This window comes from Oxyura jamaicensis, chromosome 6 (assembly GCF_011077185.1).
Source record: "Oxyura jamaicensis isolate SHBP4307 breed ruddy duck chromosome 6, BPBGC_Ojam_1.0, whole genome shotgun sequence".
Taxonomy (NCBI): Eukaryota; Metazoa; Chordata; class Aves; order Anseriformes; family Anatidae; genus Oxyura; species Oxyura jamaicensis.
In genome coordinates, this window is record NC_048898.1 from 23,299,362 (window position 1) to 23,326,649 (window position 27,288).

Below are 27,288 nucleotides of genomic sequence, written 5' to 3' on the forward strand. Positions count from 1 at the left end.
AACACTCATTTACTGTACTTGGCGTACGACACAACCACGAGGACAGCTCTGAAACCAGTTCTGGACTGGGCACTAAAATCAAGTCAAGTCTGCAAGTCTGGCTTAGGGGGAAGGTAATGGTCTGCACAACCATTGTCGTCCCCCTCCCCCAGACAAATCTAAAGCAATGAAAAGAAATGTGCTATGATCATTTCATTCATTTAGAGTAGGAGGGAGATGCACTTCTATTGTCCCAGTCCCAGAAGCAGGCCCACAGTACCGTATGTATCAGCTACAGTGCCACAGGTCCCCGGATGATCAAAAAGCTTGAGAGACTTTTCTATGGATCACTTGGCACGAAGGAGAGCTAAATTTTCTGCACTGAGGATGTAACTCTTGTGTTGGCCCATAAAGAAGTAATTGAGCTTTTCTACCTAAAAATCTAATCGTGTTGAATCTAAGATTACATGCAGACTCGGGGACTGGTCACAAAAAGGTCTTCTGCTTTGTGCCAGTTCAGGCTGATGGGGGCATTTTGTCCCTCATTAATGATGTAACTCATACCACCAGTGGCAAAAGGTACCGTTGCATGCTCTAAGTGCCATTTTTCTGGTTTTCAGTTTTGACTGGAATGATTGAGAAAGGCAATATTTTTCTATCATACACCTGATCTGCTTTTCTAGGAAAGCACCTCAGAGACCCAAACACATTTGGGCCCTAGCAGGAGCTCTTCACTGTAGAAGTAGTTTTATCCAACATGTCACCTCAAGTTCATTAAACAAGAATTGGACAATCCATGGGTCTGCAGTACTCATTTCTGCTTCTAGCTCTACATTTACTATAGGTACATTAATGGCTGATGCTGTGAATGTCAAAAAACCTGTCAGCTCTGAAAGAACCGATACTTAGCCAAAACCTCAAACATCCGCACTATGACCAATATTCACTCCACTGCCTTCTAGGAAACGAGATTAGAGGCCACAAGCAAATATGGTCCAACACTGTTTAAAAAACAAAAACAACAACAAAAAAACACCAAACAAACCAAACCAAAAAAAAGCAAACAAAATCCCACAAGGTTTCCCCAAACTCATTTTCTTCAACTCTTGTCTCAACGCTTAACTTGCATCCCAAAACAAACTGAACGGACTCCCGCCTGTAACCTCTCTCCAAATAAAAACAATCAAAAAAAATCTGTTATTCCTTCTCCATGTACACAGTGACAGAACCCACACCAACTTCTAGACTTTGTCCCAAGCAGAACAGACAACATGGTTCCCATTTTAAACAAAACAAAACCCAACAAAAACAAACAAATAGCGTCACCAACTTGGCCACACACACTAAGACCAACCACACATTTCTCTATCTCTGGTCACCAACATACTCTCCCAAACCCCCACCAGGTACATTCCCACCACCTATCCACTAGAAAATGGAGTGCTACACCAACACAAAAACAACAACAGGATTTAATATTCAAGGTCACAATAAGAACATCAGTGACCCAGGAAACCCACTGCAAAGCCTCATTTGGACCAGGCCTAGATCAATTTTGTCATCGAATACAAATTTGGTAGAGTGAAACCCATAGGATTTTCCAAACAAGCCATGTGCAAGTTCTCTCCTAATGGAGGAGAGCACAACCACTCAAACAGATCTCAGCCTTCACTCAGTGACAGGTTTAGGCTCCCAGTAACTGATTATCTCCTGTTTCCAGAAATTCTTCGGGCTAATTAACAGCTCTGGAAACAGCCGCTGACATACATGCCCAATGGAGTTGCTTTCAACACCCTCCTTGAGTTATCTGCATCTGAACTTTGACCAAAACAGCAAACTGCTGGCAAGAATTCTCCCATGTGAAACGTGATATCGAGTCTCAGCTGAAGAGTCTCATCTGCTTGATTATGCCCAAACACCAGGAGCAGAGTAACCAGCGCTGCTGTCTGCGATTAAACCTGTAATAAAGGAATGGCACTGACATAACATGAGCCTTGCCAGACAACAGAAGTGCACCCTCTCTGTACACTATTGACCCCACAACAGTCAGTTTGGACCCTTAGTACAAAAAAGTCATTGTAACGCTACACACACTCTGCTTTCACAATACTCCGGGCTTGAACCCGCTGTGAGTAACGAGTAAGTCTTTTCAGCAGGCCTATTCAGCACGGGGCAAAAAAAATCCTCCTAGAGACTGGAAACAATTATAACTGCTTTTTTTCCTCCCTCATGAAAATCTAAGACAGGAAATAGTTAAGTCAGCTATTCACAGAAATATTTCATTTTTTAAAAAGTTTGTTTTTAATTCCCCTTTTATTTGCTCCAGTTCACTAATCGTTACAGGCTAAGTTCAGTGACTGCAGCATTCTCTTCTGGCCTGCTTTTTGGGGACAGGGACAAAACCAGTCTGCATGCTCAGGGGGACCTGAACTCAGAAACAAATTTGATCGCTTCCCAACTAAACCCCAAGGGTGATGATGGGGTTTTATTTATTACTCCTTCCCTGGTGACCCAGACACAGTTCAAGAACAAACTCTCAAATGACACCAGAACTGTTTGCACTGCGGTATCGCTTCAACTTCAGGCATCAAACACAGAGTTGCTAATATAGGTTTGAGAGCAGAGTATCTGGAAAAGCCTGAAATATTTACTTTCACATCAAGAGTTACATTTCAGAAATTCTCCTGCAGTGCCAAGCGATTCTCCCTCCCCTCTGCTTCTTTTCTCCACCACACAGGGACCAAGAAAGAAAGGTACCATTGCACCCGAATAACCCTGAGCATCAGGGGCAGGTCACCATCAAATAAAGACAGAAAACATTTCCCAGCAGTGCCACCAGCACCCGGCTGTTTCAGAGGACCAGCAGGCAGGTGTGGAGCGGCAGCCAGACCTCAGCGAACGCAACCTCCCAGCCACACGAACTGCCTCCGCTACAAGAACCACGTAGCGCACGTTTATCTGGCTTTGGTGGGTCATTGGCTTCAGGACACAGATTGCCGTAGTCTGTCATGGAGTGTGAAACTCAACTTTTGTCAGTAATGGAAAACCCTAACACAGAGCAGTGATGCGTTAAAACCATCTATACAGAGAAAGCACCCGCAGTGTCAGACCCAATAATTTACGGCCTTATTAGAAACATTTTCTCCTCATATTTTATCTTTATCTACCCCTCCCTTGCCAATATAGTTACCTCTCATTTCTTTCCCAATTGTTAACATAATTCCCATTATTTTGATTCAGTAACAAACAGGAGTCTCAACTCAGGACAGCAGTGGCTTATGCTGACAAGAACAGGTCTGTAAAACGCCAGTGTGAAGCTTTAAACCAAATTTATTTATTAAAAAAACAAACAAACAAAAAATTGCACTCTCCAACTAGAGTCAATGCTACCTCGATGCAAGAACAAATGAAGAACATTGCCTATGGGACCAGCCCAGCCCTGACATTATAAAATGGGAGAAGCTAATTTGTTCTGCCTACGCCAGTCAGGTCCGCACGCAGCACGGCTTCGCTGCAGAGCCCCGGCCCTGATGCGAGGACACCCGAGAAAAAGGACACCCTCGCTGCCCACCTCGGCAGTGCATGCACACCCCACGCAGCTGACACCTAGAGGTATCTAACTAAGAAGAGCTATAGGTGACTTACTACGGAAATCTTTGCTTTGCTCAGAGTTGGGGCTAAGAGAGAGGAGGAAAAGCAGCAACAGCAACCAACATTGCAGCCCGAAGTCAACGGAGTGCAGGGGGCTCTGGATCCGGCCCTACATACAGTACGTTATGTGAGAGTTACAAGCAACAAAAGTGGCTACTGAGAAGCACAGAGGGAGAGGAAGAGAAATAATAAGCACTGAACATGGCTAGAAGAAGCCATTGAAGAGGTCAAGTGTGCAGACATTCCCCACACATCACCACATTGGTGGTCCCTGCTTCCATCAGGCAAATGGGGGGAAAAATAATAACTTAAACATTTGCTCTCAGAACATTGTATTGGTACTGTTGGCAGCTATTGAACACTTGGCTATGCAGGTAAATAGCATCTGAAGTTGCCAGAGAAGAAGCCGCTGGTGTCGGGAAGACACCGGCAAAATAGCAGCAAAGCTCTGGTTTTAAAAAAGCTGCACGACCTGCAGGGAAGCAGGTCATGGCATGGCAGCCCCGGGGCTCAGTGGTCCCACGCTCCCTTCGGAGGCACAGGGACTGAGCAGGGGTGCTGACTTTTGCTGAGAATTGCCCACAGTGAGCGCCAACTCTACTAATGCTCATGGACTTGCTGCTGGTTTAGACAAGAGCACGTGAAAGAAGTAGGTTGGCTCCTCAAAACCAGATTTATCCGTGAAGCATTCAATGTTTGCCAAAATCATGTCATTGATAACATTTCAGCACAGCTGCAGAATTCAGTTTTTCTATTTGAATGCAAAGGTCTCTGGTAATATTCATACTTTCACAAACTGAAGAACAGCAGGACAAAACTTAAGCAGGAAGCTGAGGTACAACTGCCCTCCAGGGACAAGAAGCAGAGCTAGAGGAGATGTGCTCCCCAGAGCTCAGAGAACCAAATGATCTGGCTTTCACATTTCTTTTGACTCTCATGAAAGCAGTCCAGTTTTTCAAATAGATAAAATTTTGCTGCTACATGGAAATCACATTGTTTTGGACAGATGGGAGTTCTTCTTTCCTTCAAACAGGACTTAGAATAAAACTTTCAAAGAGCAGAGTTTCTGCCCAACTTTATTTTGGACCTGAGAGATCATCCTTTGCAAGCCAAGAAATATGGTATCAAAACCCAAATTGGCTGTGAAATTCTGCAGGTGAGAAATAATCTAGTTAAAACAGGGACTTTCTTCCTTACTGTTATCCTAATGGGAAAAAAAAAAAAAAAAGGAGAGAAACGAGGACGTGTAAAAATATTTCCATAGCTTTTACAATAAATACAAGTAACAACACGCTATCAAAACTTGGGACTGCACCAGCAGCATTTTCCCTTTTGAAATTGATTCTGAAGCGTAAGAGAGGACAACCACCAGCAGAGACATAACAGAAAGCAGTATCATGCATAGATGACATACAAAGTATTTGAAGCATAGCTCAGAAGTCCTGTATTGATAAGGATGTTAATGCACATTCTGTACATAAACCTGGCAACATGCTGCATAATCTTTACACTTTTAGTAACAGGTGATGCTTTTTACAAAAAGCAACTGTTCCCACCCCAAACAACCCCAGCTATCAGTCCCTACCTACCCAAGGGTCTTGTTTTCATCCAGCTGCACCCTCCCCTGCATTCTCCCTTCCCCTAAGAGTGCACGAATAGAGAATTGCAAACATTTCACACTGCACGTTCCACTCCAAGTCCTGGATGAGGGGCCTGTTTATTCTATGAATATTGCACTTATCCTCTCACTGGATTTGTTTTTCTCAAGAATGCAGAGTATTTGGGAAAAAAAATAGACAAAAATTAGGATACAACACAGGAAAATATGAGTTATTAACAAGCTAGCTATGAAGACCTAAAATTAAATAGTACTAGTTCTATTCTGTTAATACTAGTAATATGAAAATAATGAATGCTTTATCAAATTCCCTTGTTTTTCATATAAGATAAAAGCAGTAACTTTCTTTTTAACTGAGGAAAGCAATGAATATATATTACAATAAAATATGATTCATTAAGATCTGAAAGTGATGAAAACAATTATATAATGCCTTCGTCAAACTTTATAGCATCATAACGGAAAGAGACTTTGGGGTGCGCATCCACAAGGGCCAAATCCATTTTTTAGCTGTACCAGTGCAAATGTGAAATTAGATTATTTTTTTTTTTTAGTCTAACTTTGAGCCAATTTCAACCCTTCATTATTGTGCACTTGCTATTAATGTACTTTGATTCAAAAACTTCCTGTCAAGACGACATGACACACGCACCCAGTTGACACGTTTTGGCACGCGCCCATCGTATCTTTTATCTTGAAAAATTTGGCTTGCAAAAGGCTGGTAGGTATGACTACACCCACCCACTGCAAGGCATGAGAGCTAAGACAATTAACTGGAATTGCCTCCCATGGGGAAGGGCAGCTAACAAAAACTTACTGCTGCTGCTGTTACGAGAGAGTGTTTTGAACGGGGAGACAAAGGAAAACAGCAATTAAACTTTTCAGGCATTATATAAACCTCAATAACGAACTCAGAAGTGCTCATTATTATTAAAGTTGCAGTATACAGCAAGACAATTTTCACATTCTCAAATTTTGTTCTACGGCATCGGGTTTTGGATTTTCTGCTGGTCCAAATTCAAGACTTTTTGGAAAGCACGGGCAGCGGTGCGAGCAAGGCGCCAGCCCCGCGGTGACAGCAGCCGCCTCTTCCCCCGGAGGAGGGCCCCCTTCAGCTGCAAACAGCCTTGCCGAAGCCCTGCAGAGCTCTTCCTCTTCAGTCTGGTTCAAGAAGAGACCAGAAAAAGAGACATTTTAACAGTACTAGTGATTTCTGCATTGAGTGCTCACTGAGGTGTACATTGCATTTAAATATTGCTCGTGATCCAGTGTCAGTTCTGACAAATTTAGTAAATAAAGCTTAAGGCAACATGAACATTTTAGAGAAGAGCTAAAACGCTTCTAGCACTACACTGTCCTCTGAAACCCTTCCAGGTTTCCTTGCCTTTACAGTCAGCTTTTATGATTTGGTCTAAGGCCTTTTGCTCTGCTTCACAGCTAACAGAGAAAAAAAAAAAAAATCACTTGTACCTCTGGGTATCAGCGGAGCTGACTGCAAGTAGCTGCTTGCCAATCAAGAAAATAATTCTTGTCCCAATACCTTTCAGTTGAAAAAAGAAAAAAAAAAATCAGGGATGCTGTGACAACAGTAAGAAGAGAGGAAGAAAATAGCTGCAATTCTGGGGTGTGTAGGGGGGGTGGTATTTATTTTACAAATGCCCTTTTAAAGCACCAAACATCAAACAATCAAATAAAGGGATGCCCAAACCAAAGCATTGCCACTTGGTGGGAAGCACAGCATGCTGGGCAGCAGCCCACATTCACTTCTAGCATCAGGTAGTTTAATTGCACCCCTCCCTTCTGCTGGTGCAGGTGGGGGCAGAAAGAGGCCATGTGCCTGGTTTTGCAGCCCATCTACAGGCTCTGGCTCTCCTCAGGGCCACGGAGCCTTCTAGACAGAATAAAAGAGCAAATGGGCCAGAACGTGCCTCGGGCTGATGCTCGTGAAAAGCCCAGTGGTGCTGCAGGCACCGACAGTGTCATGCCCAGCACTGCTTGCCAAACCAACTCCCTGCAAAAGCCAGGGCTGGAAGAGCAAGCTAGCAAGGTGGAAAGGGAGCTGTGGGACAGAGCAACGTCTGTTACACGTCTGCCTTGCATTTCACAGGCAGATCCGAAAGCCCTCACACTAACCTGAGTCTTGCAGCAAGTTCACCCCCACCAGGGACCAGCATCGTGCAAGGCACGTGGCAGCCAAGTGTCACAAAGGGCCACCAAAAGCAGCTTAGCCTCCCCAAACCCTGCAAGGACTCCTGCAGTTCAGAGGTGCTCTGGGCTTGGCTTTGCTGGATGCAGGCATGAACGTTTATAGTAGTCCGGGCTCTCCTGTCTGAATCGCGTGCTGCTTTCCTCCCGCTGGGCAGCGGCTCACATCACGCTGCACCGCACTTGGAGAATTCAGTGGCTCAATGCAGAAGATTTGGGAGCTGTGCTTCTACATCCCCCCAAAGAGATGACCTAGTGGGAATGTCTCTAAACAAAACTTTAGAATATTTTAAATAATAAGTTAATTCTTAATAAATATGTGCTTCAAGAAAATGATAATTATATACTGCACCTTTAAATAATGCACTTAGTTCTCTGCATTGGCTTCCATTTTGGTTTCTTTTATTGTTAAAGTGCATTAATTCAAAATAATGAACCACTTCCGCATCATTATTGTTAAAATAAATCATAACAACATTAATACGAGTCACTAAGTCACTACTATTAGTACTGCAATCTAGCAGATAACTCTATGTATTGCTCTATTTAATACTGTCCAGCAGAAGAATATAATACTTCTATTATAATCTCACAACAGCTCCAGCAGTCTTTTATGGCTGCTACCATATTAGTACAACTAAAAATGGGGAGAAGTATGAGAGACAGGGCCACAATGCCTCAGATAGACATCCAGTAAGATGTAGCTAACTGGATATATACATATATATTATATAGCAAGACGTAAGGGCCAAAGAGGACCCTGCACACTGTGATACGAGCTGTTGTGCAGATACACCTCCTTCTCCTGCCACCACAATTTAAAGGGATCCCAACCAAACACCCTCCCCTCCCTACCTGGATGCAGAGAGCTGCATCGGACCACAGCACTGCTCGTAGCCAGTTGTGGCACCTGGATGTTGTTTCAGCTACCAAAAGGATATCAGCCAGGTTAGCTGTAAGCAACTCTCTTGATATTGCCATGGCAATTAAAAACCCCACCCCCCAAGAAAATTAAGAATAAAGACAAGAACAACATATAAATGGTGTAATTTTTTTTTGGCAGAGAAACATCCCCAGTAACATAATATTCTTGTGCTGTTTTACTCAGTCCCTTGATCCCAGCTATTTTGAAGTCTTTATAACCTTTACCTTCCAAGCCAAATCAGTATGAAGCTCTGGTGGGAAAAAAGGGCACGTATCATTTTGTGTAAACCAGTAGTGAAATAGCCTGCCCCTTCCCCCTTGAAACAGACATACAATACTGCCTATTATTTAAAGGAACCAGATATTCATCTTGAATGATTAACAAGGCCATTAAAAAAAAAAAAAAGCAAGACTTTCTCAAGTACAGTAGGGATTTGGCCAATGATGTTTACAGTACAAGAGTTGGCTACCTCAAGAGTAACTCCATATTCCAAGCCTTTTCCAATGGATGCCTCATCTATTTCCAACCACACTCCCCCCACCATGTGCCATGTTTGAAAGCATGAGTTAAGAAAGGCAAACAGAAATGGAACTAGAAGAGGCAGCTTCCTGGTTAGATTAATTTTAGACAAATGTTTCAATATTAAATCTGAGCATTAAAAGCCCAGGCACACTGTCCATTACAAACATACTTTTTGGATTCAAGTGGGAACAGAAACACATTTGGCTCCTACTTCAGTTTTAAGTCTCTTCTGGTAAACCAAGACAAAAAAAAAGGTAAACCCAGAATGCACAGAAAAGACAAAAACACAGAAAAACAATTCCCCCAAAATATACAAATTAAGGATGTGCAGACTGAGTTTGATGGCTTTTTTTCCCCCTCATTGTAAACACTGCTGTTGCAGAAGGTTACGGCTATTTCTAATACCTTTGTGGGCCCTGCCAGCAGTCAGCACGCTTGGATTTGGACCAGATCGCAAAAAACAGAAGCAACACATTTGACAGCTTTGTCTTCAGTGTCTTAAGGGACTTTTGTACATTTTGATATTATGATAAGTTTTGAGAAACCCAGCTCTGTAAAGAAATTCAGCCAGGATCTCCTGGCAGAAGTCAAGCACAGAACTGAATATGGAGCCTGCAAGTAATCAACGTGCTTAAGCATGGGGTTTGTAGGTTTGGTTTTACAAGCACCAGTAGGCATTGCTGCCCTAGAACACCTGAAATCAACTCAAAGAACGAGACAGAAAGAAAGGAAACAAAAAGCCCCCAACCAACACCACCTGATCGCCATTGCCGGTGAGTTATCAGTAACAACAAAGTACAGCTGAAGTCAGAGACCAAATCTCTCCACGATGAAAAGGCTCCAACTCTGGACCAACCAACTGTTAAGAAGAGTTTTTTTTTTTTTTTTAAAAAAAAAAAAGTGAGCTTCTCCAAAGGATTAGAGTCCCTCTGTGTTTCAGAAACTTCCAATTGCTTCTCATTGCAAGTTGTGGAAATGCATCCAAAACTCTTGGGTATTCCATGTATGGACAAGAACAAGGAGAAAAGGAGCCAAGATTGTAAAACGAGTTTGGCACAAAACTCCCCAAGTAGATGCATGTGTATTTCTCTCACGAAAGGCACACATTTGGTTTCCTGTCAATAACTGGAAAGATGGGATGTCATACCCTGTTACACATACAAGATTATTAACAACTTCACAAAAAGGCATTTGACTATGCTGCATCTTCCTCATAGTTGCTTACAACGCGTTAACCCCACAAACCTCTCCAGAACATAGCAGATTTGTCCTCAGCATAGACTCCTTTGTCCCTTTGTACAAACTGGGGCACAGGGAAATGTCTTTTTGTGTAGTAATTGTTTTTTCCACATTTACACAGCAGGAACAGTATAAATTAGGGACATTAAAGATATTGCAATATTAGTTCTTTTTCTCCAAATAATTTGAGGGTACCCAGCCTTTGAATGGCTTCACACCGTTCATGATCTGGCAGTACCACCAGCCATTTGGGTTCCTTTCAAGGACCTCCATGCAGACACCTTCTTGAAACCCTGCAGTCTCCTCATCCCCTTCATAGTCTGCAATCGAAACATAGATGTCCTTGAGATTGTTGTGGATGAACTGGGACTTTTCAATGGGCTTTGGCCTGACAGTGGACACAGGGATCCCATTCTTCTGGGTGGGGAGGTTGGAGGTGGTCTCTGAGCCATCCGTGCCTGACCGCTCAGGCTGCTTTCCCTTCGCATCACCCTGCTGCAACCGTGTGTTACTGAAGGAGGAATTCCGACGGACATTTCTAAGATGATCAGTAGATGTTAAAGACTCATTTCTGCGCAAGGAGCATGACAGGTTGTTATCTTTTGGTGGGGGAGACACGAAGACTGACTGAGGCCGGACGGCAAGCTGCCTCACACCATTCCTCATTTTGACTGGCCCTGACGTTTTTGAAAAACCACCAGGAGGTTTACTTGGGATGGGTGGCGTAGCACGTTTGCTCTGATTGATGGTGTTCAAAGCTTGAACTCTCTTCTCTATCTTCTCTAAACTGTTTGACTTGTTTTCATTTTTCCTGTTCCTGGCAAATGAGGCGTCAGTCTCTGCTGATGTGGTTTCTCGCTGGTTATCCGGGAGAGCCAAATAATGGGAAGGAGCCCAGCCTTCCATATCTCCGTATTTCAGGTACCACCACCCACTGGGTTGTTTTTCTAGCACTTCTACTTCTACACCCGCTGGAAAACAAATTTCAGAATCCTGTACCTTTTGGTATGAGTCAGTGGTCACATAGAAACACCTGGAGTCGTTTTCTTGCTCAGTTTTGGCTGCATGACTAGAGCAGAAAATGGCACGGGAAGGAGCTGTAATGAGGTCAGCTGAGCTCCTCCTAACAGGATCATCTTGGTTCTCAGAAGCTGTGTGTGGAGGGCTCTCAGACTCTTCACTTCTTGAACCTTTAAGTCCACCTCTGAGTTGCCCAGTTGGCCTCAGCTGACGCCTTAAAGTGCTGATATCCATCTTTTCTTGGCTCTGAGAATCTGCCTTGTTCAGGAATGGTTTGGGCCTAACAATTGGCTTTGCTCTAATGGAAGGACTCTGCCCAGGCTCTTTCTTCACACCCGTTCTTGGCATGCTACGTAAGCCAACATCTGAAGCTGACCTTGGTTTCGTCTCCTCATTCCTGGAATAGTGACATTTTCCAAGATCGGGCTGGATGTTTTTGTCCATCTTGGGCTTCACAAGTGATGATTTCGGGGAGCTGGAACATGGAGAGTTCCTTCGGATCAAGGAGAGAGAGGAGCTTTTCTGAGAATCCGAGTCTCCACTAGATTCCTTATTGGACAAAGTATCTTCCACATAACGCCTGAATCCCTCATTCTCATAAATGGTCTCTTCTTCATGAGCAACATCCTCTGAAGACTCTCCGACTTTGAACTTTGCTTTCTGAAGTGATGACACAGGAGATGGCTTGGGGGGCTGAAATAGTCGTTTTTCAGGAGTGCCCTCTTCATGATGACTTTCATTTACTTCACACTCTGACTCAAAGCCAAAGGCAGGCACATCATACTCAGGTTCTTCATATTTGAGCTTATGGGGAGAGTCCTGGGTATCCCCTGAAGAAACCATTCCAGTTGTTCCTTCTTCAGAATCTTTTGGTTTACTGGGAGGTGCTGGGGGAGGAACTTTTGGACGGGTTAAAGTACTGGTTCTTCTGTTTAAATTTGGCTTCTTCCTCTTGTCAATGTAAGATGCTGGAGCCCATCCTTCCTTCTCTCCAATCTGCACGTACCACCAACCACCAGAATTCTTTTCTATAACCTATGAGATGACAAGGAACATGTTACTTATACAGAAAACTCAACAAATGGCTTTTCACTCCTCCCTTTCAACCCAGTCCCCTACAATAGCAAAGCATTAATTTTTCAGTTGCACTGTTAAGGCTCACCTCTGCCTTTTGTCCTCCACGAAAGCTTATCCCATCAGAGATGCAGGACTGGAACTCTGCAATCGTGTAGTATTCCACTTCCACAGAGGGTGGCTCTGGTGGTTTGGGCAACTGAAAACCCTATGGCAAATAGGAAGTTTTGTTCAATTAAACCTTAGAAACAGCGGGCTGAACAGTAGTATAAGCAAGTATTTGCCTTCTTAGACATGCTATTCACTAAAACTCTTCCTTCTTCCTGTGCTACTTCCTAACGACAACCTCCCGATTCTCTGGAGTGGAAGCTGAAGTATTGAAATTGGCCACAAGAGAGAAAGCTTTCAAAATGTGCACTGTTCACAACGCCTTCACTAGCTATTAAAACTGTGATAATCTTTACCTGAACAGTAAAATATTTAACTGACGGGCCATAAAGTGTAAGCTGACATTCCAGTCACTGTAACAACAACCCATTTACTCCAAGATTTTGTCCAGAAACAGTCAGTTCTGGATGGCTTCTCACAACTGCAGAAAATTGCATTGCAACAGACCCATAACAGATTCTGCCTATTGTCAAATATTAAAACTTATTAAATATTAAAACTTTATTAAAACTTAATCCTAATGAATTACTGCTCTTAATAGGCTGATAGATTTTAAACAACCTGAATTCTTCAGTGATACAACCTAACAGGCATCTATCACAGCAAGAAACAAGGAAAATATAGAGCCCGGAAAGCTTTGCTCAGCTAAAGTGATAGGGGAATGGGAAAGGACTTTAGGATCACAAGATACCAGTTCCTCCCCATAACAGACCCAGAACTTCTATTCAACCCCAACACCTGAACGCCAACACAACCTGCATTTAGACTGCACAGAGGCTCCACCAGAAAGAGGACACTGCTAGCCATTCTAGCAGCATACCAGATTCCTCTAAAAGCTAAGTGTCTTTACATTAAGCTGTCACGTTTTAGAGTTCATTACAATTATTTTTAAGGTGATAAATGGGATAAATGGGATACAAGTCCCTTCAAGAATTTCAGTATCTAAGCTCTTCAGATTAGTATATTGCTTCTCTACAGATAGACTAGAGGATGGTGAAGCTTCACTGCTTCTGCACTTCACTCCTTCAGGTCTTAACACAAGAACTCCAATATGCCAGGATCTTTTGAACACAGGCTAAACCCGCCACTGACACAGGAGAGCAAAACACAGGATAGCAGAAGACAAAACAATCCTAAACCTTTAAAGGGAGAAAGGCAATTTACATACTGCATTTATTCATGTGCTCCCTCATTTCTAAGATAATCCCCATGACTACCAATCCATGTTTCATCTCACACAGCACATGGCATTTTGCACATAATGCAATGCTGCACCTTAGAAACCGCATCTAACAATGTTATAATTGGATGTTTCAACACTATAAATGATGAAACACAGCAGAAGTACAATATAATAAAATGCCTTCACATAATAGGATGGTTTGGATTAAATGAAGATAATTGGAAACAGCAGGTATGTTCAGGGTTTCACATGTATTATCACTGTTATTTTTAGTATGAGATTAAGTGTAGTAGTCTTGTTAAAACCAAATGTAATGCCAAAGTCTAGAAAATGCTAGTATGGTATTCGTCTAGTTTGTTGAGAGGCATCTCAGGTGACAGAAGAGCTGTAAGACACATACTCTTCATAAAGGGTACAGCAAAGATTCAATACTATGTATTGCCTATCTATAAATAAGTTATTAGCATGAATTTTGTGCAAATGTATTACTGAGTAGTGCCCATCTGAAGATTACAGACCAAATCACATAAATTAGTCCAGATATCCAGCTTTGAGCATAAAGGATCATAGGAGATATCTCATTCCTGTAAAACACGCCCTTCCATAAGATCTCAAGTCAATTAAACATACAAAACAGCAATGCTCAGCCATCTTAAAGATGGGAGCAATGGAAGGAGACCAAACAGGCTTTAATGTGCACGCACGTGACATAATAGCTTTCTGACATCCTCCCTTCTTAAAATTCATCCTTTTCCTGTGAAAATATTCATGCCATCACACAGCTGAGGGATTGGCATGAAGGTATGGGGTCACATCAGTTTGAGTCCTACATCCTCACATGTGAAGGCTTCTGATATCTAGATCTGTACAAATGCCTCATGTCCAACACGAGCGTCTTCTCACAGTACTTATTTCGGTAGGACTGTAAGTAACTTTTTTCTAGGTTCAGATGCAGCAAAGCCTTAAGACATTCTTAGCTGGGAGGTGGCAGCAATTTAAGAGCAGTTCTATACTTGCTGAGTTAGGGCAATGATTTGAAAAACAAATCCTCCAGTTAACGTTAGGATGTCTAGGTCTGTTCAATACTTAATAAAATGAACAACCATGAAAATAAGGATGTCTCAGATACTACAACCACTACCCCAGGGCAGACATAGGAAGTCTCATAAAGCACCCACACACCTTCCCTACTGCTATTATATATACCATAAAACAATACAAACCAGACTAGATTCTCTTCGTGGGGGCGGCCTTGTTCTTAAATTTGGAGAACCTGAGTAGGGAAAAGGAAGGGAAAGTTTACTTAACTTTTTAACTACTGCTAAACACATTCCTCAGCAGCTCTCCTCTGTGACACAATGAGCATATTAGAAATCAATACTTGCAATATTTAAGCTTCCTATCTGGTTTCACGGATGTAACTATGAGGATATATTAGAAATACTAAGGTAATTTTGCTGTTCATCTCAGCTAAGCTACCAAATTTAAGAGGAAGTCACTGCCAGAAAGTAGTGGATTGTATTTTCTGCTGGAACTGACCAGCTCCACTGGAGATTGGCCAACAAAGAATTGGCCTAGTATCTAGCTTTCCCCCCAGCAGTAAAAATAATCCACTAAATCAATACCATTCATACCGTCCTGTATCATAGTATTTTGCCATTCCCTGAACAGACTAGTATTAGCATCTGCATTTTGCAGATAAAGTAGTAAAAACATTATAGCAACTTGACTTTCTCAGCCCTGGGAAAACAGAAAAATGAATGCAAGAAAAGACATAGGTGGTCTTCTTGACTTGAACAGACCATCACATTATCTACATTACTGAGGGTGGGTGGCACATTTTAGGGTGTTCAAAAGGGGAAAAAAAACAACACCACATTGTTTCAGGAAAAGTTGTTAAGTGACTGCATATGGGCTAAGATAAACAAGTGTAAGCTAGCCCTTGTAAAAAGTGCAGTCAAATTTTATCACTGTTAACAAACGACCATATCTTGGTGTCCCTGCAGATCTACAGACAAGTGCAAAGATTTGCTCAGGCAGCCACAGCTTTAAGGCCAGGACACGCAGGACCTTAGCTGACCTTAAACAATGCCAGCCCTGAAAGACAGAAAACAAGAATTCATTGCAAGCCAGTGGTAATCCAAACTACTTTACTGCCTTACTTATTTGAGCTCTTTGTGGTGCTATCCTTGCGACGGCTGGGGATCCTTGTGCCAGTTTGGAAGCCTGCTTGTCTGGGGTCATCATGGCATTGCCATTAGAGTCATTGCAGAGAATGGGCAAACTGATTTCTTTCTTGGTGATATGTGATTCTGAAGACTCATTTTCTGCTTGAGTTTCTTTGTCAGTGGATGATTTCTTGTTCAGCAGGTTACTGATCTCCATGATGTTTCCTATGATTTCCACTGGCCCAGTTAAGTTCTTTTTCCTAGATGGAAGATCATCTTTAGCCTTCTTCAGATAGGAAGCTGGGGCCCAGCCCTCTTTGCCAAGATACCTGAAGATGCAAAAGGAAATATCAAACACAGCCTTTTCATGCATTTCAGGTGCAACAACAAAGATATGGGATCACATCCAAAACTGAACTTGCAGTACTCAGACTAGCTTCTGCAGCCTGTATTCATGTATTACCTATTGACATCTTAAAGTCAGCTCAGTTAGCAGTGAACTGCAGACTGCTGTTAAGTCACTTCTCATCATAAAGGAAGGAGTCTCTGGGTAAGGCACACAGTTACTCACAAGACAAAGGGCACCACCATTTTGTTTTAATGCCACATCTACACACTGCCAGATAAACTCAGTATTTTTCCATACAGCAAAAATGCAAGATGGTGAGAAAAATATTTTAATCCTTCCAAGCAGCAACTCAAAATGAAAGAGGGCTAAAAACAAGAGTAAAATTAATCCCAGTACAGAGACCCTACATCTGCTCTATAAAAGGCCCTTGTGAAATCTTATCTCCTTATAATTATAATAATGAACACTTCCCCTCCTCCCATAACTCCCAGTCCAGTCTGATCAGCTTTTATGGAGAAAATGGGATTCTTAAACCACTGTAGCTTCCTCTATCACTGCAAGGTCAAGAAACAATTATGGCTAGAAAAAACAGCTTTGATGGAGACTCATTTTCCTGAACAAGCTAAGGGGCTATTTGAAGAAATAAACTGGGAAATCTGAAGAGGCACCTGAATCCAGTACGTGCTCCCAGAGCACCAGGCTGAGCTGCTTATGCTACACTTCAAACTGAAGTCATTCTTCCACAACTGGGCTTTTGGGAAGATGGTTTTTCTAACTCCTGCCATTCCTAACACCTCAGCAGGGATTTCAGATTACAATCAGACTCCAGGGAGGACCACGTGGATGAACTCTGCTTTCCCTAATGAAACCGTAACTTGCTACAGAGTGAGTCACTGAAACCCTTCTCTCTTTAATCTCTCAAGATACCTAAGGCAGGTGCTTGAACTGTAAGTAGGAAAGCAGGCACCATTAAATTCCTGGTGCTCAGGAAATCTGCAGGAAACACAAAGGTTAAAACAGTAGGACTTTAAGGCTCTTCAGTGAAAATGGAGACTCTGACAGCAGAGAAAGGAGCTGGAGAAGGAGAAAAAGTATCAGCAAATCATTCTCTATCGGATGTATATTTGTCATGCAAAGCATGGATTCTGGGATTCACTGTGCTATTTCTGCACCAGGGCATTCCCTGGGCTCATTTTCCACATCCAGACACTCAAGAATGGCACTGGGATTTTATGGAGGGAACAGGAAAATGTAGTGTACGTTTGCTTCTTAGGCTTCTTCATTACTGTCTAGCTGTACAAAAGCAAGTACCACTGCTGTAGTTGCAGGAGCACAAGGGTCTTTGTGTCTGAAAGCCTGCCTTTTCCTTCTCTCCCAGCTAGATTAATAAGGACACTACACAGAAATGCTGCTGTTCCCTACAGCAGCTTCCCTCTGTAACACATGAGGCAAAGATATGGGATTTCCTCTGTTCAGAGGGTTTAGTAATAAGGTTTTCCAAGGATTCTGGTGTTAAAAAAAAAAAAAAAAAAAACATCAACAGCTCTGAGCTTTGTTTGCAGCAGGGAGACTAACAAAAAATAATGAAGTGGTAATGACTTGACTTGGCTTCCAACAGATACACACCATCTAGCCACTGATACTGTATCAGGATGCAATTTGGATCTATGCAATTCCGTCCCCTTTAAGGAATTTTGGATAAACCTCAAATCAAGTCTAAAAAAAGAAAAAAAAAAAAAAGGACTTCCATAGGTGCCATATCCTCCTTTGAGGGGAGGCATCCCTCAGTACTTTTTCAAGTCCTGAAGACTTTTCACCCCACCTGGTTTTGTAGTTGATAGTCCTTTCACACAGCTACTGCCCAGAGCTTTCTGCTGCATGTGTATCAGAGAAGTTTTTTTCTGAATGACTTTATAGCTTTACTTGATCTGGAGATGTTAAGATTTCAGTCACTGAGAAAGCCACATTGGCCAATGCACTGAGTGCTCCAGTTCCAAAGGTTACTTTCAACAGGGCTTGATTGTGCAAAATCAGCAAGAAAAAAAAAATTACATCCATCTCAGTTTGTGGGAGACTTAACATGTTTAAGATCAGAAAAGCTGCAACAGGCGGGTTCTGTACTGGCTCGTTAGTTCTCCTGCCAACTGTATGTGTTTGGATCAGCCCATATAACCCCACTGCTTTACACACCTCTGATCTCACACAGTTCCTTCCAATGAATAGTAGCAGCAATAGCTGGGCAGTTAATAACTCTGGGCAACATACCCTCAGCAGAGAGACTGTTGCGAGTTACTTCTTCCTCTGAGTTTGTAAATTCAACTTGAAGTTAATGCTGAGCAGTAGCTGCCAGCAACTGCCAGCTTATTTGTGTTACTCCACAAATAAAAGATTCTTATATAAATCAAATAGGCTTATGTTTTTTCACCTTAGTCCTTGAACTCTGCAATCGCAAAACTCTTTGCAAACATCACCTTAGAAGGCTACTTTCACCTGTGAAATGGGGAGAAGAGCTAAGGTGAAGGCTGATCAGCTTTGGAGAAGCCTTGGACTCATAAGGACCTTCCTTGCACGTCCAGGAGTTGAATCACAAATATCCTTTCTTCATTTGTAATCACAGCCTACTGGAGACATTTCAAACCCCATCCCAGATTGCTCCTAACTCTAGTGCAGCTACTACCACCCCAACTGCACCTCGTTCATCAGTCTCAGGCTCAAAATAAGTAACAAAACTGAAGAGCCCATGTATTGCTACTTATGTGGCCTGCAGTAAGATTGCCTCCAGGTGAGGGTAAGAAAGTAAGATTTAAATAAGGGGTGTTAATGTCAACTCTTGACATAACAAGAAGTGCTCAGATCCACTGAGCCCAGTGGAAGAATAAGAAGGGTCCCAGGTCAGAGCTTTAATTTCTCCCGATTTCAAATCATTAAAAAAAAAAAGTCATAATGGACAAGGAGCAAAATAAAGGAAGACACCAACAGAAGCCTCTAGCTTCTACAGCAATGAAATGGGAAAGCTACAGAATTAGGTGCAGTGACTTGGATCCACAGTGATTCCAAAACCCTCCCTGTTTATATTACATGAAGGAAAAAATGGATTCAAACCATAGGAATGTTAAAAAAAAAAAGTCAGAAGTGCCTCTGTGAGTCTGAGAGTCACATCTGCTTTCCAGCTCCAGAGCACTGGAATTACTCCAGAGGAAAGCAAACTGGGGGAGAAAAAAAATAGAAAGAAAAAAGAAAAAAGAAAAAGAAGAACAGGAAATGAGGATCAGCACATGGCGAGGAATTTGGGGAAATTACACATTTAAGGTGGAACAAGCTAATGTCTTTAAGGTGGATTCCATTTGCAAGCTTTTTTATTTCTCAGCACTGATGTGTGTGCCCAGCCTCTGTTATCCAGCTCGGCAGACAAAGCAGCAGGATTCAGCTGAGGTATCTTCCTGCCCCTCCTCACCCTCACTACAGGAGAAAGAGCTGCTACTTTTAAGGCACTCAATACTCAGAAAATGGAATTCCTGAGGAAGGGCAATCTTTTTCAGAGTGGTATGAAAAAGTACACATGGGGGCTTAAACCTAATAAGCAGCACAGTAAGTCTGAGACAGCTACTTTGGCTGCAAAGGACCAGCTTGTCAGGGACAGATAGATCGCTGCATTAGCATTTCCTAAAGTGTTGCTGATGGTAAAAAAAAAATAAAAATAAAAATAAAAATGAAAGATTCTAAGAGCTGCTTATTCTCCAGCCAGACAGCAGAGCAGTGCCTGGAGTAGCAGTGAGGATGACGATTGACACCCAACACGGTCATCATGCTCGTATGGTGAGCTAACACATTTTTCAACAAAAATAACAAAAATGGGCTGCTTAACTCAAAATCTCTCTTTAAAAAAGCCAAGGGCACGTTGTGTTCCCTGACTGACGTGGGGAGGCTGGGGCGTCCACTGTCCTTCAAGGGGATCAGCATGAAGGAACCACTTAACGAAGTGTGACTGTATGCCAGAATGTACTTCTGCTATAAAGCCTGACAAGCACACACACACACACACACTTGTTTCTAGAAAAATGTGGTTGGTCCAAAGGAGAGTGCAAGGCAGAGGGGAAAAAAAGGACTTCTACTTATTGTAGACCTGTTGATATGGCAAAGGGGAACCTACAGAAGTAATACAGCTGCACTTCAGAAAAATAACCAGAATAAACTGAAGATGTCTTACATTGCTCCTCCCCCTGAAAACCTATATGCTGTTGATTCCCTTATCTGCAATTCTGGATTCCACTTCTGTGAATGATTAAAGGAGAAAAAAATGTGACCTGACCAAACCCAGGAATTTTGTGTTCCTCCTATCTGGAGTGCCTTCCTGACTCCACTGCTATCTTTATTAGCCTCTTCCCTCTATGGGAGCATTAGATGAAGAAAAAAAAAACCTCTTCTGAGTACAGGACATCAAGAAAAACAAAAACATTGCTTCAGTCAGCACTTTCACAGCCCTCATCCATTGCTGATGAATCAAGCAGAATTTAAACAAAAGCAAGTTACAGCCTGGGGAAGGGAAAGGAGAAAAATCATAATTACATGCTGACTTGAAATACGACTAGCTGAGATGTCTTGCACTGCCTGAGATAAACCTGCATTTTTACGCCACCTATGGTATCACATCTTGTTTAAAAAGGCATGGGGTGTCACAGCACTGCCAGGTCCAAACATCTACGCAATGTATATGTTACAAAGGGGGCAGAATCACAACAGAGCACTAAAACCTAAGTGCTGCATGGACCCAAATGGAGAAAAATCTCATTAAGTACTTCTCCTTACACCTTATATCTCTATCTTAGACACAGCTAACCTACATTTTCCCATTTAAAAAAATCCTTTTTAAAAGTGTTTAAGTCACAAGTCTCTCTTCTATGACTGCTATTTCAAATATGTAACAAACTTAGACACACAATAACTTCGCCTACCCTTGAAACACAGTCCCTCTACTTGCCTGATCTGGATAGGCAGAAGTCAGGTAAATTAGCTGAATCCATCAATAAGTTTGGAAAAGGGCTAGTGCCAAAGTGATCTTTTCTGTCCCTGGGAATAGCACCACCTGCCCAAACAGCTCAACAGACCACAATCAGCCTTTCATGGTTGCTATAAATAGATTTAAATGGGCTGCAAAAAACCTCCTATACCAGAAGCACATTGAAGTTACACACAACAGAAATCACTGTTAGTGATTTCGAATCAACTCAGAGATGGGCTTTTAACTTGAAGGAAGAAAACATCTAGAAGTTAAGGAATTTCCCCACTGGAACAGTCTACAGCTTTTGCATACGCTGTAATATTTCTTTAATCAACATGGTCTTAGCCTTTTCTTTACATCCCTTCAAGATACAATAGGGGCGTCCTGGCCCAACAAGAATTACTTACGTGCTAACATTAAGCAAATGATCAGAAAAGCTCATTGCCACAGGTTCTGCAGCAATGTGGCTGTGCAGCTTCCTTACCTGATGTACCACCATCCTTCCAGGTTCTTTTGGATGACCTCCACGGTGACCCCTTTTTCGAACCCAATCTCATCCTTCCCCTGGCTGGCGTACGGCTGGATGGTGACATATTTCTCTTCTAGTGAAGGGAGAAAAGGCAACATCAGTTATGGTCAGGATTAGTCCAGCTGTTTTTCTGTTCTGCTTGCTTTTAAACTGTTATGCAGTGATTATGCGGAGCCATTACAAAAGGCGGAGCCCAGCTCAGGGGCCCACTGATTATTTATGCTGACGACATGATAGATAATCAGCCCCTTGCCACTGCCCTGCTGCTGATAATCAACCAAGCATTTCCATGCCAATAATGACACAAAGTCCCCTGAGAGTTTCCCCCCCTCCCCAAGTTCCTCGAGCGGGTAAGAAAGAGGATTTGAAGCTGGACTTAACTCCCATACTGTAACTTGACAGAATCAACCCGGCTGCCAAATCAGCCGAGCGTCACCGCGGGAGCTCCAGCCAGTTGGCTCTTTTGAACACGCACATGGTTGCACGAAGCATTGTGTTACTGAAACCCGAGCCCTGGATCCTGAGAGGGACCAATGCTCCCCAGCTCCAAGGGGCTGGCCCAGCACGCTCGCTGCTCTCCCTGCGGCTCCACAGCGGCGTGGAGCTACAGGAACGAGCTTGAAACACCATTAAAAGAAGTGACACGTGAATATAAGGGGTTTGCATTTAACAGGAGACCATACATCATCTTGCATTCATGGGTTGCGAAATGTTTGCAAACACACTTCTGCTAGACCCCACTCCAGAGAAGTACACAGGTGGCAGCGGTAAAGGAGGGCCACAACCGAGACACGTACTTCAAAAGCACAGGCTACATTTCAAGCAGGGGGTTTGAGCCAAAAACTTAGCTGCTGGAGGTGGATGGGGATACTATCTCCTTTCCAGGCTGGGCAGAGGTGAGCAGACTTGCTGAGCACAAGCCAACAAACAGAGCAAACAGACACTTTCTCAGCATCTTCCTCCACCCACTGGGAGTCATTTACCGCAACACCTCCATCACGCTCGAGGTCAACTTTTTCCTCCATTAGCTTGAAAAATTACAACTGGCATTGAAAACATGAACTGCCAGCCTCACTTTGCAGCAGCAGACGTGGAAAAAGTTACCAAACCCCTCTCCTGAACCCAGGCTACAGCGCATGTAACAGCATGAGTTTCTGTGGCTAGATCAAAGGCAGGGAAGGCAAGCAATAAAGCACACCCCAACCGGCCTTCCTAGCCTTTTCTACTGGCAGTCACAACAAGGCAGGGCCAGGAACAAACAGGGGGCTGTCAGTGCACAGGAACTGGCAGGAAATTAAGCGAACGCAGAGTTCCTGATCGCTGCAGAACAAAGGAGCTATGAAAAGGTTGCAGCAGCTTGAGGCAAATACTCTTTTGGAAGGAGCGAAGCAGACCCAACCATCTGTTTGGTCTTGTGGCTCAAATGCAGTTTGTTGCTGGGAGAAGCATGGAAACTTAAAAAAGCCTTGCTAGGACAGAGTAAGAAATAATACCTCAAAAATGGGGAAAAAACATTAGCAGAGCATCTGGTGGCAGAAAATTCAGCAAAACTGCATCTCATAAGCCAACTTCCTTTGACAGGTCAGAGTAGATCTTTCTAATGCTGATGGAATAAGATCTGTCAAAAATCTTTGTCCCCAAGAGGAAAATAATTCTGTCCCGCTCCCTGTTAATGCAGTCACTTTATTACTGCTAAGGAATTTCAGCTAATTAGCACCATCAAGATACCACACCTTCCCCACAGACACAAAACCCAACTTCAAAGTCACAGGACAGTTCTCCTTGCTGGGCTTCTGCTTTGCACAGTGGAGGCAGACTTACATTTCCTCTTTTTAAAGTGACTTCTGCTAAAGGAGCTGAGAGTCTGGTTTCTACCACCTGCAAAACTCAAGCACTAAACTGAACTGTGGAAGGTCCCTGGGCACCCAGAACATGTCCCCAAGGAGAGAGATGAGAAGGTTGGGCACACAGAGCTGCAGCACTGCCCAGCTACACGTTGCTTCAGACACTTCCATTTCTAGGCCAGCAATGCAGAGCTAAGCCACGCGTTTGTTTAGTGTTGGAAGAAGGCTCTGCTTTGTCTCTCCCCCATACCAAAGCCGCTCTATCAGAGTTCATCCTTGCCACTACAGCTACAGCAGAAGTTTCTCTGTTTATCTTATTTCTCCTTCACATAAACAGCAGGCCCTGCTGCAGCTAAAGCCAGCTTTTCAGCTAGCTCCAGCTCCTCTCGCTGGGCAGAGCAGTCCCCCTCTCTCTCCAGGGATGCGACCTCCCTCCTGCTGCAGAGGACAGGGGAGGTCACGACTTCAGCATTCACGCCTGGATTTGCAACTCAGTTTTCCAAACGCCTGCTCCAGCATGACTTGTAGCTGAGGAATGGAGACAGTGGTCACCCATCAACCTCACAGCATCTATGGGTCTGATCATTCAGGGGAAATTAAAGTTGGGGCAGGGGTCCTCTGCAAACTAGGATGCAACCACTTTCTGAACATTAAATCCCTTCCTTCTCTACACAAATCACTCCCTCCATTACACATTTAGGTGAGAGGCTACCAGGGAAAAGGGTAAGAGATCCATGGCATTACTGCTTGGCCTATTGCTCTCACCTTGCTGCCTTGCATACACCACACAACACTGCTTGTCGGTGGTGCTGAGTGACTGGAGACAGAGGTCACCTCTACAAACACACACCAAACTGCTAAGGAAGGTGCAGCCCCATCCAAGCATCGTGACACTGGGATGGATGGGAGAGACTGACTGGTGGGCCTTTCTGAGCTTCAGCTTTCCTTAGTTCTCCCATGAAGCAAGACAATCAAAACTGGGTTAAAATCCACTCAGAGAAGAGGGTCCCTACAGCGTTTGTGCCTAGTAGTTCTATTTTTAAGCCTACACATCAAAAACAGGAAGGCACCATTAAAATTTCCCCTTGCAAAGTGCTTTCACTGCAAAAATTATGGTCATTTCCAAGATTACACACGGTTGATTTCTTCCAGTGGTGCAGGGGATACCACAAACACACATGAGGTTTGTAACTTAAACCGTATTCTGAAGATATGGGCCCCCTCGCAACCCAAGTGTAATTCTGGTTTGCTTCTCAAAGACATCCTCAAGCCAGAGGATGTTACGCCTAAACCGCCGTTTGCTGGAGGGAGCTGTGGAGCTTTCAATGGATGTGTCACTTCAGAGGATTGATGTAGCATTCGACAGATCGGATTACAGCTATTCACAAGTCTTTAAGAGAAGCTATTTGACACCTCACGATAGATACATGAAGTTACTGGAAAGACTTAACGCAGATAAATGGCTTCATGAGAGAATCAGCAGAGCAGCAGCCAGGGAGAAGACACTGCACAGAGTTACACAGACACTTCTGAAATACGCTGGTTTTGTTCAGATACTGCGACAGGCAGTGTTACAAAACACACGTCAGAGAACCATCCCAGACCTACCAACAGAAGTTGTATGCCCAGATCTGTGAAGAATTCACAAGTGTTCAATTCTGATTCATCAAGTTTTGACTTAACAATTAGCAGGAAAAAAAAAACTCAAACGAGTATAACTTCTATTCCCCAGCTGCAGCTTCCATTACATCAGCTTCACCATTGAGGTCAAGTGGGCAGAATAAACTTTAGGACGTGCTACGAAACACATACACCAGCTAAAAGGCTGCACTTCAGAAACAATGGGACGAGAGCCCTACCCCTCTTCAGGATCAGCTGAAAATGGCACAAAGACACCTCTGTTCGTAGTTTGTGACACCCAGAGATCTGTTAACAAGGCAATCAGCCAACTTAATTTGTATTTCCTTACCTCTAATTTGCAGGTCAACGATACCTTCCCCAGCTGAACCGAAGGAGATACCTCTATTGGAAATTCAGTCATACTAGTAAGCCCGAACAAGGCAAGCATGAAGAAGCAAAGCCTGTTTGGCAAAGAGCTATGATACACATCTGTCACATCATGCATTATCCAACTGCAACCCACTTAGCTTGGAAGGAAGGAATTCGTGTGTCATTGAACCCCCCCCGCCCCCCCCCCCCCGGGAGACAGACTACTTAAAACACACACAACAAGGATTTCCGTGCTGTTTGGACTACCAGACCCACGCCACCCCGCTGCAGAAGTGCTTAGCCCAGCCTTCCCAGATACACTGGCAGCCCAGCGCTGAGCCCACTAGTTAAGTTACTGCAAAACCCCACTTCCCTATCAACCTTTCTTCCTTCCTTTTTTCCTCTTCAGAGAAAGGTAAGCTTCTATTTTACTCTGGTTTTACCTAAAAACTCCTCAGGAAAGGCAATAGAGGCTTGGGGCCAAAACTGAGATGCAAATCCTGGTGGATCACTGGGAAAATTGTGTGGATAGTAAAAGACAGTTGTAGCAGCCATATGACAGACCACAGAACTAGAGAAAGGCTTTGTCTAGCAACCGAAATTTCCCACCAGCAAGCCTAACACAGGCTGCTGAAGCCCAGCTAGGACACGTGCCCATACACAGTACAAAGCGTTTGAGCTGTACAGTGCCCTGCATTACTGCTATGTATAGTGTGTGGTTTGTACAGCGTGGTCCCAGATGTATGCAGCCAGGCTATTTTCAGCAGACCTGGTACAAGGAAACCAGTGGTATTTGAGTGTCGTGGGTCATTCCTTCATAAGCCAAAAGATGTACAATGTTCCTCAATGGCTCGTGGAAAGAAAGAAGGGAAAAAAATGTTGAAGTGTTGGCACCACAAACCCTGTGTAAAACTCCTTTCTCTGTACTAAGCCAGGCAGGTTTCAGTGCAGCTTCTCTTGGTTTTGAGAGTAGAGGTTGCTTCTAAGGCTGCTGGAAGCAGTGTGAAAGCAACTCTCGTTAAGCAATCCAAACCCATGCTAGGACAATTCAAGAGTGCCTACGTCTTCTCCCAGTTATTTTCAGATAAACATTAATAAAGCACAACTTTTTGCATAAACTGTATTTATAAAGCTGCTTTTATATCATCACATGATTTACAGCAGAGCAAGATGACCTACAGGCACCTTGGCAATACTCATCAAGCAGCCAAATGACCTTCTTGCAGCCATGGTGCAGCAGGGACTGAAATATTTCTTCTATCTTACCCAGCCTGTTCCTTGGCTCTGATAAAATATACTGGCTGCAGAAAAGCTAGTGATGCTAATATTAACTTATTATTATTTAGGAGGACTTAACGTCACTGACAGTTATTCTTGTATAATGGCAGACCAGGACAATAATGCTTCATGCTTCTTTTTGTATGTCAGATTAGAGCACACAGTTAAAGGGTCAGCAGGCGTGTCCATTCCATCACCATCCCTTTAATCAGTGTATAACCAAATGGGTTGTTTAATCTGCTGTGTTTTTGTCTACTGGTGAAAACAGAATCTCAAAATAATTTTTAGGCATTGGACACGGCACTTTCTGTATCAGGTGACCCACTAAGACAACGGAAAAAGCCCTCTCCCTTAGTAAAAACCTTGAAGCAGCTAAGATGAAGCTCCATCAGTTCCTGAAGAAGCCATACTTAATAGTCTGACAGAGCAAGACACCAAACTTAACAGCCCATGAAGTTCCTTCCAATCCCATCTGTCAAACCAGGGCTTCAGATTTTACATGTGTGCTCACACACACACCATTAAAATTACGAGGTGTCTTGAGAAAG

At 43.2% G+C, this 27,288-nt stretch overlaps 1 protein-coding gene across 8 annotated transcripts in view; it reads right to left on the bottom strand.

Moving 5' to 3' along the window:
* SH3PXD2A (SH3 and PX domains 2A) overlaps positions 1-27,288 on the bottom strand; it is a 248,826-nt gene that overhangs the window by 1,804 nt on the left and 219,734 nt on the right. For 7 of the 8 annotated variants that reach the window (XM_035329641.1, XM_035329642.1, XM_035329639.1 and 4 more), the window contains 5 exons: positions 21,585-21,702; positions 15,747-16,081; positions 14,808-14,857; positions 12,322-12,441; positions 39-12,194 (listed from right to left, as the gene is read on the bottom strand). In XM_035329641.1, the coding sequence (XP_035185532.1) occupies positions 10,302-12,194; positions 12,322-12,441; positions 14,808-14,857; positions 15,747-16,081; positions 21,585-21,702 (2,516 nt within the window). In that variant the 3' untranslated portion in view covers positions 39-10,301. Of the gene's footprint in view, positions 1-27; positions 12,195-12,321; positions 12,442-14,807; positions 14,858-15,746; positions 16,082-21,584; positions 21,703-27,288 lie in introns of all 8 variants that reach the window. The other variant, XM_035329640.1, reaches the window with a different exon arrangement.